Source organism: Calonectris borealis, chromosome 1 (genome assembly GCF_964195595.1).
Source record: "Calonectris borealis chromosome 1, bCalBor7.hap1.2, whole genome shotgun sequence".
Lineage (NCBI taxonomy): Eukaryota > Metazoa > Chordata > Aves > Procellariiformes > Procellariidae > Calonectris > Calonectris borealis.
In genome coordinates, this window is record NC_134312.1 from 78,459,910 (window position 1) to 78,479,629 (window position 19,720).

The window sequence follows — 19,720 nt, forward strand, 5'->3', positions numbered from 1 at the left end:
TGGTATTTTAGAGGTTGCCCGTGCTTGGCTACCAAGGGAGGAGGGCTCGCTGCTGGTGCTGCCCAGCGCCTGTCGGTCACAGGCTTGGAGCTTTGCTTACCTATGTGCAGGGACACAAAGTCCCTGCCTGGGGCCGCGCGTGTCTCGTTCTGCCTTGTGCTGTTGCAGCAAACCTCCACACTTCAGAAAATGAGGAGTGTGTCTGTGGGAGGGGGAGGTGTAATTTTTAAAGGGATACTGGGCTCACTCATGAAATTATTGTTTCAAGCCTCCTCAAATGGAGAATAATGAACTTAGCATCACTCTGATTTTCAGAGCAATGCCTTAGCCATGATTCTCGCGTGGCACCCTGGGCTCTCCTTACATTTCCCTTCGGCTTCCTGAGAGGGAGGTAAGCGTGCGGGAGTTCAAGAGTGCAATGAGTGAGCCAGACCACCCGCTCGCCGGGCCGGCCCACCTCCCCGGCAGGCGATGGAGAGCCGCAATCACAGGAGCACTTTTGCTCTGCGGTCTAGCCACAACCGTAGCGGGGGGCAGGAGTACACATGATCAACGAAATAGCACCGTTCCCACGCGGAACGGACAAAGCACAAGCACCGAGATGTTTGCGGCGAAGTTTACATCTCAGCAACTGGAAGATTGCTTTGTCAACAGCAACTGGTCAGCTATATTTCCAGTATGAATATTGAGGGGAAAGGCTATTTATTGCTGCAGCTCAAGCCCAAAGATGAAATGCAAAAGTGAATTAAAATTTCTGTGGTAACTGCTTAATAAGCAAGGCTGATAATCAAAGGTTGGGGTGTAGCATTTCTGCTGCATTTAAACAGCACAGAAGTAATCTGCAATCCGCCAGTACAAATGCAAACAACAACTTCAAAGAGCAGTGGCATCTTTTTTATTTTTTCTTCTTCTCCCTGGCTAGAATCTCTATATGCCTGTGTATGCTTTGTAGTATTTTTTCTATCATGACAATTTAATTTTTTGTTTGCTTTTTTAAGGGAGGAGGAAAAACCTTTTGCTTTAATGATATTCACCATGGCGAACTTAAAAGTGGCTTACAGAAGCAGAGTCTGGCATTTTCTGTTTGCACCAGTCAGTCGCTAGTGATTGATCTCAGAAGCCAGACTTCATTTTCTAAACAATATAAGCTGCAGTTGGCAAAACCTGATTAAAGCGAGTGGAGTTTTATCTGATGTGGCTGTTGCCACTCATTTCAGTGTAATGTCTCTCTTTTCAACTATAGAGGACCTGCAGAACACAGAACAAAAAGTACACATCAGTTTATAACGCACTCTTCTAAAAGTTTAAGTATTCCTAATAGGCCATCAACTGCTAAGAAACCAGCATGCGATGGGTAAGTTGGCATGTAGAATACATTCCTAATATAGCTGCTGTAGAGTTTGTGCTGTCATCCTTACATAGAGGCCTACCACAAGAGAAGCCGCTAGCTGGACTGACGCTACCATTAAATCCACCACGCAAAAATTCCTGCCGGTGATCATGAACTAAATGTAAAAAAAATTGAGGGGTCTTGACTTTGCTTCCTGATTTTTGAGCCTTTCAGGCTTAGTGGATCTATTGTGGCTTCTCCTTCTAAGAGTATGAAGCCCCAAAACATCTGAGATCCTGACACAAACAAGCCATGCCAGTGTTCCTCATTCTGCTCGCTGGGAAGGGCTGGCATCACTCTGTGTTACTTCCCAACAGACAGAAGAGTTCCTTTTCCTCTCATTTCTGAGGAAGGGGAGACAGTGAGAGAAGGAAGCGTAGGCGAAATTACATTTGAAGAGGTGCAAATATAAAACTGACAGGTTTGGAGACAACGTTTCATTCGAATGGCTATTTGCAGAGCAGCTCCGCTGCGAGATAACTAATGGCATGTGAAAAGGTCCTATGCACAGAAAACAGTCTGTCATGTTAAAATAAAGAGCTCTGAAGCTGTGAAGTCTGGCATAGCTGTAAAAATAACTTTCGCTTGGGAGGGGAGGCTGGGAACCCCGCGGCTCCCGATTCTTTTCAAAGACAATGCCCGGTGCCGCAGCAAGGAACACAGAGACTACTCTGGCTCCTACAAATCTCCACCAAAACCTTAATTTAAATTACTATCGAAGATTAAAGGCTAGCGTAAGCCTACACTTCTTTGCAACCACATTAATTATTGAGGCAACACGCAGAGCTCTGTAATTGGCTCCTGTCTGTTAGCACAGCGCTGAGTTTATAGGTTAGGGTGGTGGCAGAAGGATGGCGACGATGATGATTACATACGATCTCTGGGTTTGCTGGTTTGGGGGAGAGGTGTCTTCTAAAATTGGAAGCGATGTTAGGAGAAATCAGGGTGCCTTTCCCGTAGCAAAGGCCAGGAGGGAGGAGGGGGCGGCCTAGCTGCAGGGGAGGCAAGGACACGGTGCTGAGCTCCCCCTGCTAACTGCAGCCCGAAATTAAATGGTGACGCTGCCAGGAAGCGAAGACAAGGCAACCCCCCTTCCCCCAACCAAACAAAAAATACCCTTTCCCACTACCCCTGGCAAAAAAAAAACCCAACTCTGCTTCTGCTCTGCATAAGCATTAGCTACTGTGGTATGTTTTATGCAGCTGTAACGTTGTCTTGCTTTCATTTGGATCGTTTTACTGGGAAGTTCTGTCCCTTCCACTGACCAGAAACCAGACAACTCCTGCGAGGGACCTATCCCTCATTCTTTAATTACTAGACTCACACAGTGAATTATAAACAACTTAATAAAATGGGCCCACCAGACTTTTGAAGGGCATCTGAAAGCATGGGTCTGAAACCCAAGCCCATGGGTCTGCCAGCAGATCTGCTGCAGGCAACTGCGTGTCCTCGGTCTGCAGCCAGTCTCTTTCCAGTGACCCGCCATAAGCAAAGCCCGCGCTGCCTGCAACGTGCAGAGAGGATGTAAGGAGCACGCGCAGACAGCCTGGCTGACGTGCGGCAACCAGGTACCCTGTGGTGACCTTTCCTCCATCTCGGAACGCTAGGCTTGCTCCCAAGCGGACTCAATTCATCTCGATTTGGGCCAAGCCCACTGCAGTGTTTAAATCCTGGTGAAAACTTTAAAAACGCAACCCACGAGAGATGCAAGAGGAAAAGGGAGAGATCTGAGGTACCGCCAACATCTCTGCGTACAGGTGCGGGCAAGGGTGGGACGGGAAATTATTCCAAGAGGTGGGAAGCCAAGAAAGGGAGTGGACAAGATGGCCTCAAGGAAGAGGCCATCTTCCTGGAAGAAGGCAAGCAGAAAGCATTGTCGTCATTCTGGCATTGTTTAAATAATCTGAAAGTTGAAGAGGGTGGTGGAGAAATGGGCACCAGTCACCTCCCCCCTCAGCCAGAGTCTGGCCTGGGAAGGGGCCACAGCAGCGGGCCCTGGGCAGGCCGCGCTGCGTCCCCTCAGCGGCGGATATCACGACGACGACAACGCCATTAAATTGTCAATCAAGTTTAATGCATCATAAAGAAGTAAAACTACATTGGCATATTTAAGACAAACACTTTTTTTTTCTATGCACACTATCCACTGGACAGTCCCCTTTTCAAAATAACTACTTTTAACAGTCCAAGACACTTCTTCAGAAATTCTTCACATATTCAACCTTCCACGCTTTTCCTTTTTTTTATTTGTCTGAGAAGGAAAAAAAATCATTAAACCTGAAAACATTTACATTGCAAGCCACGTTAGAATGCATAATTGGCATACAATAACCAATGTATAACAATTGTGTTTTACTTAGTTCACTTTGTTCATCAATAAAAGAATATAAAAATCTTGTTCAACCGAGTGTTGTGTATTAAAATAGATTTGTATAGTACTGCACAGTTTCTCCCGGAGTTGTGAAAATGGTTGAAGGGACCATGTGCTGCCTAGTGATGGGCGATGGTAAAAGCCAGTCCCTCATGGGTTTTTTTGTTTAAAAAAAAAGGTATTCGGCACCATGTGATATGCTGATGTGAGAGACTAGCCTTGAGTCGTGCTCTGGTGGCTTCTTGCTTTCCTTAAGTACCTGTTGTGCTAATTGACGGAGAACTCATAAACGACAGAGACGATGGCATCTGGTGTGTGTGAGACGTTGAGAAAAACCGGGGTGCCCATCACTACCTTCCCGGGCAGGCCGCAGGGTGACGGGGGGCCTGTGGCCTAACGGGGGGCCAGGCGGACCCTTGCAGTATCAGGAAGACTAGCTAGTGAAACAAGCAGGCGCACTGGGATTTTCTCAGGCTAATGCTAAACACCACTTCCCAAACGTGCTAAAATGCAACAAAATCTTAAAAAGGAACCAAGTTTCAAAAAAAAACCCCAACAAACCCCTAAAAGTTTCCACGGCCTCTCCCTCCCCCAGAACTCTTGATATTAGCCAGTATGAGAAACAACTCCTTGAGGCAGTTGTTTTTTCTCCTGTACCATTTCAGCAGATATTTCTGCAAGCAAAAAAGAAAAAAAATAATAATAATAACAAAAAAAAACACGTTACATATTTTTAACAATAAAAATGCAGTACAAAAATGTAAAGTTATCTTTTTGGCATATTATCTGTACTGGCAAGAAAGAAAAAACAGAATATTTATTTGCTTTTTTTCTTTAAAAAAAAATTCCAAAATTAACAAAATGAAGCCCCCCAAAATAATCTCCTTAAAAAATGAAACCCAACCTGCCAAAGATATCCACTATTATGGTTTATGCTAAACCTTGCACAAAAACTCCATGAGAAAAATACACCGATAGCAAAATAAGTAAAAAGGACCTGCAAAAAAGTAAGGAGTTTTACAGTCATACTTTTTTAAATACTTCGGAACGCATATACAGAAGCATCAGCATGAAAATACTTCAATATTTTACTAGAAACGCTAACTTCATACAGTTTCTTTATTTAAATATCTGCAATTCTCAACTCTAATAATACTGCAAAAAACCGATCTTTTGTTTCGAAGGCTCTGTGAGTGTCCGTGACGCCGTTCTGGTCAAAACGGCCCCATCTCCAGGTCACCTGAATCAACGGGGCCAACTTTGTTCCTCTGATAAGAATCCATGTCGAGTCCTAAGTAGTTCAGTTTCTGGTTATCGCACCGATTTCCCTCCCACCAATAGCTTTCAGCCCAACTACTTCTCTACTAGCTCACTAACTCTTTGCATTGAAAATTTTCCCCTTAAAGCAGAACTGGAAACCTGTCTGCCCCCACAAAAGGATATCCCGCTTCCTATCGGCCATACTTTTCCTCTTCATCCTTAGTCATAAATACATTAAGGCCAACATAACAAAAAAAATCTCATAAGCACTGAAGGTCTCGGCAAATACAAAACCGCAGCACAACCCGCTCCGTGGGAACCTGCTGCCACAGTGACCTACAAACTGGACTGATTGGTTTGCAAGTTTCTACGCGTATCAAAACTGAGATTGTTCCTTCTCTCCTTTGTTTCAGTTTAATCTCTCCTCTGCGCATGTGTATAAAGTTTTTCCCCCCCTTCCTTCGCTCTCTCGCAGCCGGCTCTGTCAGTTGTTACCCTGTGATTGCTGCAAGGCTTTGTGCATGGCAGCAGAGGCAGAGGAGGGTTTGATCCAGGGGACAGTTAGCAGGGAGGAGGTGGTGGTGGTCGTCATGGTAACCTGAATCATCTGCTCGTTTTGTATCAGTCTAATGAGGGTTTTGAGACGTTCCAGTGAAGACTGAGTTCCTTTCTGCTGGGCCAACAGGCTGGTTTTTAGCTCTAAGCATTTCTGTCAAATGAAGAGAAGGGGAGAGAGAAGGAAAGACTGAGAATACATTCAAATTGCTGTCAGACATCTCTCCAAACATCCTTTTGTGTCCTGAGCGCACGTCCTGCTCAAATGAAGTATATTCTCCTTTGGGGATAGCAAAACCACAGGTTAACAAATGGAGTAATCACCACCGCCGCATACGCTGCAGCAGCTGTCTACGGTAACAATATTTGTCCCAGTCCAAATGCATTCAGAGGATGTTTCTGACCTCATCCTGTAGACAGCCTGGCAGAAGTGCCTTCTGCGCTCCAAAGAAATTACTGGCACAGGATTGTAATAGCTGTATTAATGGAAAGTACCGAAGCCACCAGTGAGGTCTCTAAATCTTACCAAACGGCATTGATAAACGCTTGAGGGATAAACCTCACCGTGATGCATTTTGTACGTGCCACAAATTTTAGGGAGTCACTACTATGAAGATAAGTTGATCTCTCTAAACATGATGTCAACACCTTTCTGGCAGAAAACCTGATCTAAGACACTCCTGTTATACCACAGCAGTCACAACAAAGTCTTTTCCCTATGGGGTGGCCAAACTGCACCCCACAATCACTTAGAGTAAAATCATTAAGGTTGGAAAAGACCTCTAAGATCATCCAGTCCAATCGTCAGCCCAACACCACCATGCCTACTAAATCATGTCCCTAAGTGCCTCTTTTAAATACTTTAAAACACGTCTTGTAAATACTTCCAGGGATGGTGACTCAACCACTTCCCTGGGCAGCCTGTTCCAAGGCCTGACCGCTCTTGCAGTAAAGAAATTTTTCCTAATGTCCAATCTAAACCTCCCCTGGCGCAACTTGAGGCCATTTCCTTTCGTCCTATCGCTAGTTACTTGGGAGAAGAGACCAACACCCACCTCGCTACAACCTCCTTTCAGGTAGTTGTAGAGCGCGATGAGGTCTCCCCTCAGCCTCCTCTTCTCCAGGCTAAACAACCCCAGTTCCCTCAGCCGCTCCTCATAAGACTTGTGCTCCAGGCCCTTCACCAGCTTCGTTGCCCTTCTCTGGACACGCTCCAGCACCTCAATGTCCTTCTTGTAGTGAGGGGCCCAAAACTGAACACAGTATTCGAGGTGCAGCCTCACCAGTGCCGAGTACAGGGGCACAATCACCTCCCTGCTCCTGCTGGCCACACTATTTCTGATACAGTTTCTTGAAACGTTTCATACAAACCTACATGAAAATGAGTATGACAGCAGAAGTCAAACGAAGGCATCCCAAATCTTCTTAGAATCATAGAATCATAGAATTATTTAGGTTGGAAAAGACCTTTAAGATCATCGAGTCCAACTGTAAACCTAACACTGCCGAGTCCACCACTAAATCATGTCCCTAAGTGCCACATCTACATCTTTTTAAATACCTCCTCTTCTCCAACAGGAGATAAGGAAGAATCGGTAATTCTCCTTTCCCTCCCCAGCCCCGTACTGCTGCAGCTACATCCCATCCTTTACGCTATCAACTGGCCTGAGAGGGACTATGCGAGAGACCAAAACCCTGAGCCTGTCTGCTAGACGGAAGGGGACGGTGGCCTCTCTAATATCTGAAACCTCCTGTTTTCTTTCTCCCAGTGGGCCCAGGGGTCTGGCAAAACTGGTTACTTGTCTGCAGCTTGCTCCTCTTTGGCTGTGGTCTAGACTACCTGGGGTAGGGGGGTGGTCTCCAGTCCTGGGGAAGGGGGAAATGGTTACTTGAAAGTCAAGTTGTTTGAAAAGCAACTGCGTGGAGCTGGTCAGAGGTTGGTTTAGGCAGGTGAAATCTCAGGTGAAGGATAAATCACATTCTGTTTTTCCAAATAATACCATTCCACCTGTGGTGTGTATGAGAGTTTTCTCTTTAATGTAAATCTCTGTTAAGGCAAATGTCAGAAATGAAATTGCTCTGTGCTGGAACACTTTCAATTGCTTTTCTCCTTTCGAGTGGACATATCTCCAATAAATATAAACATCAGCTGATATTACCATTTAAATAAGACAGTGTTGCCCACTGAAAGAACCTGATTCTGCTTAGGTAGAAATCTTGCTGATTTTGACAGCCCTGTCATACACCTGATAGCTGACTGCACCCCCAAATGCTTTTCTTTTTCCGAACATCTCATCCCACTGCACTCTCCTACCTACTGAAGATATTCTGTACCCCAGAGTCACTTCTTCATACATATATGCGTTTCCATTAGTGCTGATGGTGGCTATACACACTTACAGGGCATGTTCCCCATGGTGATGTCTTTTAATAAGTTATTGCTTTTCCTTTCACTCTATTTTAAATGTGATAAATATTTTAACATGCCCCCTTTGAATAACTGTAGTGGTAAAACAACTAGTGACCAGTTACTCCTGCAACTGCCACTTTGATTTTTCCAGGGTAAGGAACTTTCAAATATTTATTGAGACTGCCATGCCAGCTACCCCTTAAGAACGGGCCTGAGGTGATTTAGCCCCAAATAAGTTCCTCCACCCATGAAGGATAGGAATTATGGCTTTGAACTCAGCCCACTCATTACTGCCAGAGACTGGTCCTCATAGCACAGTATGTGTGGGTGACTTCTCCAGCCAACGGGTAGCTTTGAAACAAGTTCACAGCGAAAAGGATTGTGAATCTAGTCATGAGGAGATTACAAGATTCAGCCTCTAAGACAAAGAAAGATGGTTATTTCTACCTAATCTCAAGAGTTTTGAGCTAATGGACAAGCAGCTACCACTGGAGAACACGCTTGTGACTAAATTTTTCACCTAGAGAATGGAAGTGCCTTAAAGTCACTGGACAGATGAAAGCTGTGTATGGCACTATAAGGAAGGCAGGCACAGCTATGTTGGGGGGGGTTTGCATGCAACAGGAATTCAGTCACTGGTGATTTCTCCTCCTCAGTCTGCCAAAGCAGCTTGCTTTTGTGCATAAAGAAAATCCACATGTTTTTCCTTGGAGAGAAACACACTCATATTTGAACATCCATAGCTTGGGAGCATAAATCATTTTCTAGCCACAAAATATCAGGTTTTCAAGCATAAATTCTTTATAAGCATCTCTGCAGGAGACTCTGTGTCCCCAGTCAGGTGTCCTACCTTCACTGCATTGTTGAGAAGTCGATCTTTTTCTTCTAACTGTCTATGCTCACTCTTCAGCTCACTGCTTCTCTTTAATAACTTTCGCTTCTCTTCTTCTTTGACTGCGGAACAATAAGATTAAGGATGCAGAAGTTAAGAAAAGGACAGAGGGCAAAACTGTGTGCTTGACAACAGAAAGCAGAAGCATGTATTTTGAATGGTGAGTTTCAGGTCTCGTTAGCCTTTTGTCAGCAGGTGCAGCCAAATAAATCTGGAGTTTCTTCTTGCATGCCGATGTCTACGTCAACAGCTAGAACACAGGACAACCCAAAAGCTATAACGCACCTTTGAGATGAATTAAAATAAATCCTTGGACCACTCGTGGTCCTGGAGGTCTCCAAGAAGGAGGTGAATGGTATTTAAAAACAGGTCAGCCACCTGGAATGGCAATAGTTCAGTGACCCTGACTGAAAAGCAAAAATCATAACAGTGCCAGACCTCTGCAAAGCTCCTTACAAATATGATCTAATGCCCCAAACAGCCCATTGTAAGAGTGCAACAGGGAACTAAAGAAGAGTAATAGTCAATGCACAGATATCATATGACATCTGATAATAATGACTGCAATACCACATACTACGGAAACAATTAGGAGCTGATATTACCGTAGTATCTGAAACACTAGTCTGGCATCGTGCTACATATTCAATTACATGGCTCTGCCTAGCCTGACTGTGTCTCTCTGCCTCCCAGGCTGATACGATTCTGCCTCAAAAGCCTGTTTTCAGCCCTGTTCTCAGGAAGGCACCACTTTGATGATAGCCTCCTCCACGGAGTGAAGTTCCTGAGAGATCAATCTCAGCTTCCTTAAAGAGAGAAGACCGAGGAGCAGACCGAGGGGAAGGGAAGAGAAAGTGACCTGCTGTTCCCAGCCACAGGCCCTTGTGGTCCTTTGCTTAATAATGTCATGATACCTGATAGCATTACAACACCACTTTAATATTAGTGCCATGAAGGACTCAAATGGCATCGCCCGTCATGAGCAGAGAATCCCTTGTCATTAGCTGTGTTAATCCCTACCTGTTTTATGAGTAACATAGGAGTGAACAATAGCCAGAGTTCCAGTCCATGGCACATTGTCATCTTTCTTTAACACCTATAAGCCCAGGAAACAATAAAAAGTTAGGACTCCACAAAGACAGACATTAATGCGTTTCCTCCTCCAGCCTCACAGCTCTGCAGGACCAGCTCTAGGGTCCTTGTCTCAGAATTCGCAAGCCGAAAAGTAACAAGACCATGATTTGAGTAGCAATCTCCATTGGGGCTTACTCCTTTACATGTGACTATAAACAGCACTGCCAAACAGTGCTAAAAGGGGGTTACAAACCCTCTGTTTGTTGTTACCATGGCTGGAAGACATTTTTCAGCCCCTGACAAGCAGAATTCCACACCGTCAGGAGTGTTGTCTTCTCAGCATGAAAGAAGTTGCTGGTCCGTATGAAAACATGACTGCGCAGACCTAATCCTGGGCTGCTCTGCTCTCTGCAACTGCATGCTAGAATTTCCCCCTGACATTTTCAAGGGAACATAACAGTGATCTCAATGCTAAACACAAAGAACTCTAAGGCACAAAATCTAAGCCTCCACTTTACAATTTAGTGACACTGTACTGTTTTAGTAATTGTTTTCCTGTTCATGCAATCAGCATTATTCACAGCAACTAGACAAATTAGCATTTCTGACATGACTATGATCAATAGTTGTGTGTAATAAACATGATCTAAAGAAAGGGAAGTGTTCTCCTCACAGCTTTCAGATCCACTGGTGAACAGTGTCTCCTTCTGGCACTGTCTCCCTCATCTGTAAGATTTATATTACCTGTCTGGCAACCCTACATGCTGGTGGCTTTACTGTAAAGAAGGGAAGCAAAGGAAATGAAGAGACATTTTAAAAGGACAAATCTCAGCAGATGCGATTACAGGGAAGCTAAGGCACTCAGTGTATGTTCTAACTCTAGGACGATGAAAATACCAGAAACAAATGCTGCAAACTGTACTAAAAGCCTCTCAGTATTACTTTAGCTAATGTGGTCCTGTAAGCTGTGACCATAAGTTAGATTAGTTTAGTGGTACACAAATTTGAGGTTTCTCTCATTTTCTTTTCTTGCTGTGTTATGCTCCATGTAGCTCACCTTCTGTTGGCACTTTGGACAGACCCAAACCCCCTTGGGGGCAGTTTTGAGGGGGGGGTCCAAGCAGTTGAGGTGATATGCTCTGGGACATGTGCCACAGGGCTGCAAGTTAACGCCACGCTTGCAAGCAGTGCAGTGTTCATCGTGGTGGATCTCATTCTGCAAGAGAAGAGGAAGGATGGCTTGGGTAAAGTCAATCCATTGAGAACTTCTCTCTATACAGCATTCAAAGCCTCTATGGCAGCAGACAGGCTCATCCAAACATAAAATCTCATTGTCAAAAGGACCCTGCCCGCTGTAGAAGACGACAGAAATAATAGTGTATGATAGCAACAAATACAAAGAAACAAAGAGCCAGAAGCAAGTTCCATAAATTGAAACAGATAGAAAAATAAAAACCAACTAATCAAACACAGGAGGAAGTCAACTGATTTAGCCAGCTTGTGACGTAGGAATTATTTCACTTGTTTTTGACAATGTGTCACTCCAACACATGTATCACCATGCACGGCTCTATTCTGAAGGATGGGTCAAAGTCAATATGTGGCTCACTTGTCCTTCAAGTCCAAAGCAGAAGGAAGCAAGCAAGGAAAAGTTTCTGGGGAAAAAGCACAGTTCCACGTTTTATGCCCATTGCCTCAAAGAGCAGCTAGGAGAACAGTACACTCGAGTACCCCACTTTGCTATGTACCCTCTTTTGTGAACTCGTCTAGAGGGCTCCTCTGTCCCTCTATTCTCCCTGGCACTAACTGTTCTCTGTTCAGACTTGCTCTGACAACCTTTCTCCAACAAGACTGATTAGTACTTTGTCTGAAGCAATATATAAAATGAACTAAGACTCATCAACAAAGTTACAATGTCATGTAGTAAATTGCTATGCTAATCTGGTGGCAATGTTAATTACTCTTTGTATAATTAAGTGCATTTTAATAAAGGAGATACTGATTTTGAAAATCTCATGGCTCATGAATCATTATAAAAAACCCTAAATTTTCATAGTGCTTTTCCACAAAGGAGAATAATAATTTTGTACCTTTGTTAATTCCAAAAGCATATTTTCATTTTTAGGGATATTAATTATAATGTTTCATGATAGTTTTAGTCAGGCTTATAACTTGAATTCTAACTCAGTCTTGTCAAAAAATCGCTCTCCAAAATATTACGCTTTAGAAATTACCTGCTCAAAAAGTCTTAATTTTAACCTCAATGTAAAGAGATTTAATCTATACAAACTAGAATGGTTACTCATTTTTCTTAAAATTTTCATTAAAACCACAAATCTGGACTAGCGATTTCTCAATCAATGGATTCTACAAAAGGATTAATCTCAAGCCTTGCATATGAAAGCCCAAGAGTTCATCTCTTTGAAATTCTAACTTAGAGGCTCAAAGACTTAGTTAAGTGGGAAATGTTTCACACAATCAGTATGAAAGGCAAAGACAATACTGCAATTTGGTACCTTGATAGAGACAATCAATAACCAGAAGCAAGCACTGAATTACACGGTGATGAGAAAGACACTGGTAATACACAAATTTTGCTACACATACCTTCCAGAATGGATCCTCATTTGCTAGCATATGAAAGAAGGACAGAGAACAGATTAGTGGGAAATACATCGCTGCAGTGAATGTTAGTTCTCAGCTACGGGAATAATTTTAGTCAAGCTGTGACACAGGAGATCAGGACATTGCCAAAATTGACGCGGGCAGGAAAGAATGCAACAGTAAGCAGTGGAATTAGCATTTGAGATTTAAAAATTTACATTGCAGGAATCCTGTGTCTGAAGACCTGATGCTAAAAGTCATAGTATGAGAAGCACAGACTCCATTTCAAATTTTCAGAAATTTTCATGAGGACCTCCTCTCTGCATGTCAGTAGTCCAAAAGTCTTTCTTAAGGACTTCAGCCTGCTGGGTGATGAACAATCTGGCCATGAACCAGCAAGGCACTCAAGCAGGCGCTTAACTTGGAGTATGAAAGTGGTGCCACTGACTTACCGTTAAACACATGTTTAAACGTTCAGTTGATTCATGACCAAAATGGTCAGCTACTTGTGCAACTGACCTTCATGTTATCATCAACTCTTTATCACCAAACTACTCCCACCCAAACCGCCAAGATTTTTTGACCTTCTGATGAACCGAGTCTGTAGTGATTACATTCACAGCCTGATAAGAACAAGAACCATCACAGCTCACTGGAAAGCAGGCCAAACCTTTCATAAAAATATTTGTGAAATTCATCACACTTTGGTCAAAAAATAAAAAGCCTGAAAATTTTAACAGCTTTATGGAAACCGCACAGTGGGTTGTAATTTTTGCTGGCAATTTGTAAGAGGCTGGTGCATGCTGTCCCAGTGACAAACAGCTGATGGAGAGATCTTTCTTTGGACTAAAGTGGTGACAACTAAACTGATATTTCTGTCCTGTCCTTCTTCAGCTCCTTCTCTGATCACAAATAGGAATATAGCTGCCACAGTGTGACCTCTCATATACGGACCAACCTGGGAGTTGCTTCCTGCTGTTACACCTTTGTTTTATTCACTGGTGTACGCATACATGTGAAGATGCAGACACATTCACACCACACACACATGTAAGAAGAGGAACATAAGAATGAAGGAACAGCTTCACCTAAGTTAGACCAAAGGCTATACGGTCTGGAGTTCTTTGCTAACAGCATCCAGCGCTGCCACTCATGCACAGAGTGCAAGAACAGGGCAAGCACAGAGTAAATATTTCTACTCCAGAAGTATCCTTCCAGATGCTAGCAGTTTATGGGCTTCCCCAACCTGGAGTTTGCATCTTCATTTTTATATTTAACATCCTTAGATAGATTTTTCTTCCATAAATTTGTCTACTTTTTCCAACAATGGTAACATCCTTTGGCAATGAGTTCCATAAATTATCACAGACTTATAAAATCTGTAGATGTCACTTCATATACACAAATACACACACAGAGATCCACTGCGATATGACACTGCAATTACTCAGGGGATATAAATGTTATTTAGATAAACAGGGGCTTGATAATTGAAGAATCTTTTCTGCAAATGATACATGTCAGGGGATGTGACCTCATTTCAGGTAAGACATTTTCAGATAAATGAATCCTGATTAATTGACATTTTGCTGAAAATTTACAAGAATTGTTCTCTTCTGCATTTCTGGAAATGACAGTTTTTTCCTGTACTTCATAGGGATTTTTTTAGTTTGTTTATTTCTCTTTTCAGCTCACTTTTACTATAAAGTTTTAAACATTTTAAAATACGTCCACTTCTGCCTTCTAGCTGCGGAAAAATTAAACTGAAGACAATTTTTTAAAATGAGCGTTTTATAAGAGAAGGGGCGGGCAGCTCTGCACTGAAGGTGGACAACTACATCACCGTGGAGTCAAGCTGTCTGGGACAGCGTCTGCCTTCAGTTCAGAGCTTGCACAGTATTTAGCACAATGGCGCCTGGTGCACGTAGCTAACAAACCCCTACAGAGGTGGAGAGTTTTGCTATGAAGAAGTCCAGATTAAAATTGACAGAATATGCAGAATCCCAGCACAGCTTCTGGATGCTGGAAAAACCAAAGATACAGGACTCGAAGAGGAATTCACAATTAAGGAGAGAGAGTGCTGATTTCCAAGCGGCTCTGAGACAGCCGCATCACTGGAACTCTGCCTACTTCCTTGCAAATAAAATGGGAAACGTGGCAGAAAGAAGATTCAGAGATATCAAACCCTAACTTAAACAAAATCCACTGTGGGGCTAACAGCACGGCTTGCTAACGTTGCCATTCTCTCCTGTTTTTCCCGTGTGTTTACATGGGAAAAAAAAGTGCTATGATAAGACCAATAATAAATTATAATTTTAATTTTGAAGATAAAACTAAGCCAGGAATAATGTTCTTTCCACTGGGGCTCACATGAGCATGGGCTCCTGCTAAGAGGCATGTCATCATAGCTGTTTACCGTGTAATAACCTCTCATGTCCTCTGAGACCCTCTGCATTAGAGGCATATGGTAAGTAGGCCAGTTGCCTGCATCTAGCACATGAAGTTTTGAAGGTAGAGAGAAGCACCGCTGCATGTCAGTTGGTGATCCTGTGGCGCAGGAATTCAAGGCAGGGCCAGAAAGATGAATCTCAAGTGCTGAACATGACACTTGACAGGGATATCAAGCAAACACTGAAAAACTGTCAAAACTTTGTGTCTCAATTGAAATTACCCCTGTAAATGCTCCTAATACTGAAATAATATTTGGCTTAGAAAAAGGCCTGTCTTCCCTTATTTCTAATGCATCACAGTAGAGTCTGAGTTTTAAAGGCAAGACGAGGGCAAGGACATAATCACATTTCTTTACTGGTTTTCTCTCCTCTTCTAAAATGGAACTCAAGCTTCTCGCTTTCTCTCTTAAAATCCGACATGGGCCTCATCTGAAGAATTAAACTGTACTCAATGTTCTCCTTGTTTCATCTCCCACCTCCCAAGTCTTTGCCTTCTCTATATGTTGCACATTTTTCCTGGAATGGACTTCTTCACATGAGCTAATCATCATCATCCCCAAATGGTTCATTCTCAAGGCTTTTACCATGAAATTTTCAGCATTTGAAGTTCTTAAAAATACAAGATTGGAAGGCATCTTCAAGGCCATCAAATCTAAATTTATGGCTCCAGTTCTTGGAGTCAGAAAAATTGTGTGGTTTTCAGCCGTCGTTTTTAAAGCAAAAGGTATGGCAAATTTCTAGCCCTTTGAGGATGGACAGCAGTTTCTTAAAGCTGATAAAAAGAGGCAGATGAAAAGCCCAGAATAGTAATTATTTTTTAAATCCCAATTTTTCAATATATATTTTTAAGCACTTGGGGTTGGGAACACTGCCTTCTTCAATCAGTCCTCTCACTGCATGGTGCATGTAATACCAGAGATTGGATTTTCCACTGATTGCAGAGACTTTGGATCCATTTCTACACGGTTTTGACCTTTAGCCTTATCCTTCATTGTTTTTGCAGGAAAACCATCTATTTTCACTGCACACTAAAAAGTGCAGGGACCTTACACAAAGTAATGCCCTATGGTACCCTAGCAGTAATTCATATGAAATCCTACTAATAAATATTTAACGTGTCATTAGAATAGTGGTATATTCATTTTAAAATATGCTTACCTCTTGTTGAAAGGAACAAGGGGTTATTCAAATAATTTGATGCAAGGCGTTTCCGCTACAAGGGAAAAGAAACCAACCACAGTGTCATTGAAAAGTGCTCTGGTTGTCTCTTACCATTTCATATTAACAAGCTCCATTAGCGTCCCTCATACAAAACCAGCTATCCAGAAGCCAGTTCTGTGACTTAGAGTTTTCGTTGTTAACCCCTGAGTCTGTCATACAAACAGCTGTATTATTTATCTTTCTAACAAGTTCTTCATAGAGCAGTTAGACGTGCATTAGATTTTATGAGCAAGAGAGAAACACAAATTGCAAATGTTACTGACTGAGTTTCAGGATATGTTCCAGAGGTCAGTAAGAGCAAGGCAACAGTAGCTCCAAACCTAGCAGATAAACAATGTCCATAAAGGAAAATCTGTGTAGTAAATTGTTGCTGTGAGATAACATCTTTATTTGTGTACGTAGAAATGGTGATGGACTTCCCTGCAGAAAAACATCACTACCTCCTGTGACACTTGCCTACAGTTCGTAGAAACATATTTCGTTTGCAAGCAATGTATTAGGGCCTAAGCAAAATATTTCTCTTTCAGAAGTTAATGTGTACGACCTCTGGGAGCTGGCAGCGATTTCAATCTGCTGAGGTCACCAAAGATTTTCAAACTTGCAAACACAGATCACTGGAAACCTGACTAAGATGTTTAACTAATTTAACGCAGCCCATCGCCAACTCGTCAAATGGTAAAAACTATTGGTCAATAGCAAGCCGGGCTTCATTAACAGTCTATATAACCCAAAACTGTTTCTCTGAGCCATCCTACTTGTACAGCAGGACTGGAAACAGTACCATTTTCCTCCATTAGATGTTGTTGTTAGACTCTGCTTGGAGGAAAATTAGAGCGTTTTTGTTAATAAATGATTTATTCTGTGGTGAGTAAACTGTTCTCTTATACACGGGTGCCTGCCAGTCTGTTAATGAATTTTGAATGGATGTTTCTTCCTTCAAAAAATACCCAGCCTGAAACTTAACCCTTTCCTATGGAGGAAAAAAAAAAAAAAAGAAAAAAGAAAAAAAAAGCAAAAAGCTACCGAGGGTGGGAAAATAGAATGGTATCTCAATTTTTTTTAAAGAAAAAAGCTTTGAAAGGAAAAAGCACAACATTCAAGTGAAGACATAAGACCGTGATCACATTTTTGTAATCAAGGAAACTAGCATCACCACTACAGATGCTGAGCTCCTGCCGTTTTGAGGGGCATTGGCAAATAAAAAGTCTAATTTATATGCAATTTCAATTTAAACAATCATGAATTAAAGATCATTCAGTAGACTAACCGTAAATTAAACTGCACCAAAATGCCTGAAATGCCACAAAATACCTCAACTCACTGATTAGCAAATCAATCTGAGCAGCTAATTGATCAGAGAAAAACCATCTGCCTCCATTTTACTTGAACGGCATTCCCCATGGTCAGTACTTAATGACAACTCCTAATGAGGACACAGCTGATCAGCCACAGGACTCTTTCACAGACATTTCTTTCTCCATGCCATCTTTCACTTCAGGATATGCTTTTGAGAATAGCTATAATGAGAAGTATGAACTAGGGGTGCAGCAGACCGCCCCATCACCTCCTCCATCCCTGCTCCGAGATAATTGAGTTTCTCACAAACACCGATCAGACTACAGCCATAAAACTCTGCTGCAAGTATTTTAATAAACTCATCAGGACAAAAAGGTCTAAGAGAAGACACTAAAAATTTAATGCTAGCAAGGCTAAGGTTCCTACTGTGTTAAACACTGGACGTATAGACATCAGTATTTGCTCTGAAGAGGTTGCTAGAGAAAAGTTTAGGAGTTCTGAAGAATTCAAGTGCCCAGAGCTGCTCTGGAGTATAAAAATCTCCAATACTTTCATAAAAAGAACAATCAAGCCACTAAGCAGCTTGACTACTGGTGGGTTTCTTCTTAGCCTCATCTGTCTGCTGCCTGCCAACAAACACAGAAATCTGAAATGTTGGCATACCAAAAACCCTGCATCGCTTGTACCTAAATAAAGAAAAACCACTTCCGTTCGGCTTAAAGAACTCAGAATACAGAGAAATCTTTCTTAAATGGAGAGCTGGCTGCAAATCAGCTTCATTCCTGTAAGAAGTTCAAATAGTAACCCCAAACTGTGGTGAAATTTTAAAGATGGAATTTTAATAAGCTGAATAAATGCATATATGTCAGTTCAGAAACAAAGAAGAAAACAATTTCAGAAAAAGTTAAGTCTATTTATATGTTGCTTTTACACCAAGTTTGCAATCCAATATTATGTAGGACCAAATTTTGCTACTACTATAAATGTAACAGCGTTAAGTGTAGCAGACAACAGAGATTATCCAGAGCATTTTATTTTTAATTATGCATTATTATATTTATTATGCAGGCTTCCATACCCCCTGCAGAGCACACTGATTCTTAAACCAACACATCCCTTTTCAGAATGTCACTAATAAAAAAAGTTCTCCATTTATTATTTGGCACGTAGGAAAAGAGAAATAGCAATGCAAGTTAGAACATAATGCAGCACTTCTGTTCTTCAGTTCTGACCTAAAGGGACTGTCTGCGTGGGTGAAAGAGTAATTAGGTCCCACATTAATTTAGTCTTTTTGGCCTTTATTAAAACTAAGACGAATTCTAGTTTGAAGCAAGTGATGTTGTGGGGTGAAAACCTGTTGTTTAGCTGCTGAGATGAGATCTTTTCTTTCTTTTCCACATCAATGTCTCTTTACAAGTAAATGTGTGGTTCTGCATTCATATATACTTTTGTAATAAGAAGCACTTAAACCTTTTATTGACATGAAATAGAACTGTGGTAAAAAAAGTGAATGATAAAGTACCTCTGTTTCCAAGAGTCCACTGTAGGCTGGATTTGCTGTGCTTCTTCTCTTTCTTTCCTGACGCTTGCTCTGGATTTCTGTAACCATGGAAAGAAACACGCATTGTGTGTTTCTCATTCATCAGGGAAAAATGTAGATCTAACTTGTTAAGCAAGATGCTCTTACCCTCAACCCCTTGGGCTTTGTGTTCCGTTTCAGTTTCTAAAGTATAATTGGGTTGCATCAGCATTGATATTTGCTGCAGTTCAAGGATTGACATTAATAAGCTTTTCCTTGTAAGACTCAGAACACAGGCATTTTTTATTTTTTCCTTCCTCCAAGGTGGACTTCTGCTGCCCTACGAGATTTTTATTATGATCCCTTCAGATATATATTCAGCAAGCATCAACAGAGAGCTTTCAAATACTATCAATGTCTGCTATTAACAAAAATGAAGCATTTAAAGCAGTTAAGCTTTGGAATTCATATCAGATAAAAGCATAGAGATTCTTTTAAATTTAATTTAAGTTGCTTTTCATCTCCAGAGGTTAGAAAAAGCACGGTCAGAATGGCATGGCTAGATTCAGTTCTAACTAGGGCATGATGATTTATCCATCCAAAAATACACAACTTCACGATCCTGAGCATGCAAAATGTTGTTATGAGCCGTACACGTATTTGTGTCACTGGAAACAG

General features: G+C 41.9%; 1 protein-coding gene across 1 annotated transcript in view; it reads right to left on the reverse strand.

Moving 5' to 3' along the window:
- Nucleotides 1-3,449: 3,449 nt before the first annotated feature.
- The window catches only part of PHF21B (PHD finger protein 21B), a 68,264-nt gene continuing 51,993 nt past the window's right edge, over nt 3,450-19,720 (reverse strand). Inside the window, exons 6-12 of the mRNA XM_075161909.1 lie at nt 19,046-19,122; nt 16,165-16,219; nt 12,560-12,582; nt 11,010-11,168; nt 9,899-9,974; nt 8,837-8,940; nt 3,450-5,730 (exon numbers count right to left, since the gene is read on the reverse strand). Of these exons, the coding sequence (XP_075018010.1) occupies nt 5,506-5,730; nt 8,837-8,940; nt 9,899-9,974; nt 11,010-11,168; nt 12,560-12,582; nt 16,165-16,219; nt 19,046-19,122 (719 nt within the window). The 3' untranslated portion in view covers nt 3,450-5,505. The remainder of the gene's footprint in view (nt 5,731-8,836; nt 8,941-9,898; nt 9,975-11,009; nt 11,169-12,559; nt 12,583-16,164; nt 16,220-19,045; nt 19,123-19,720) is intronic.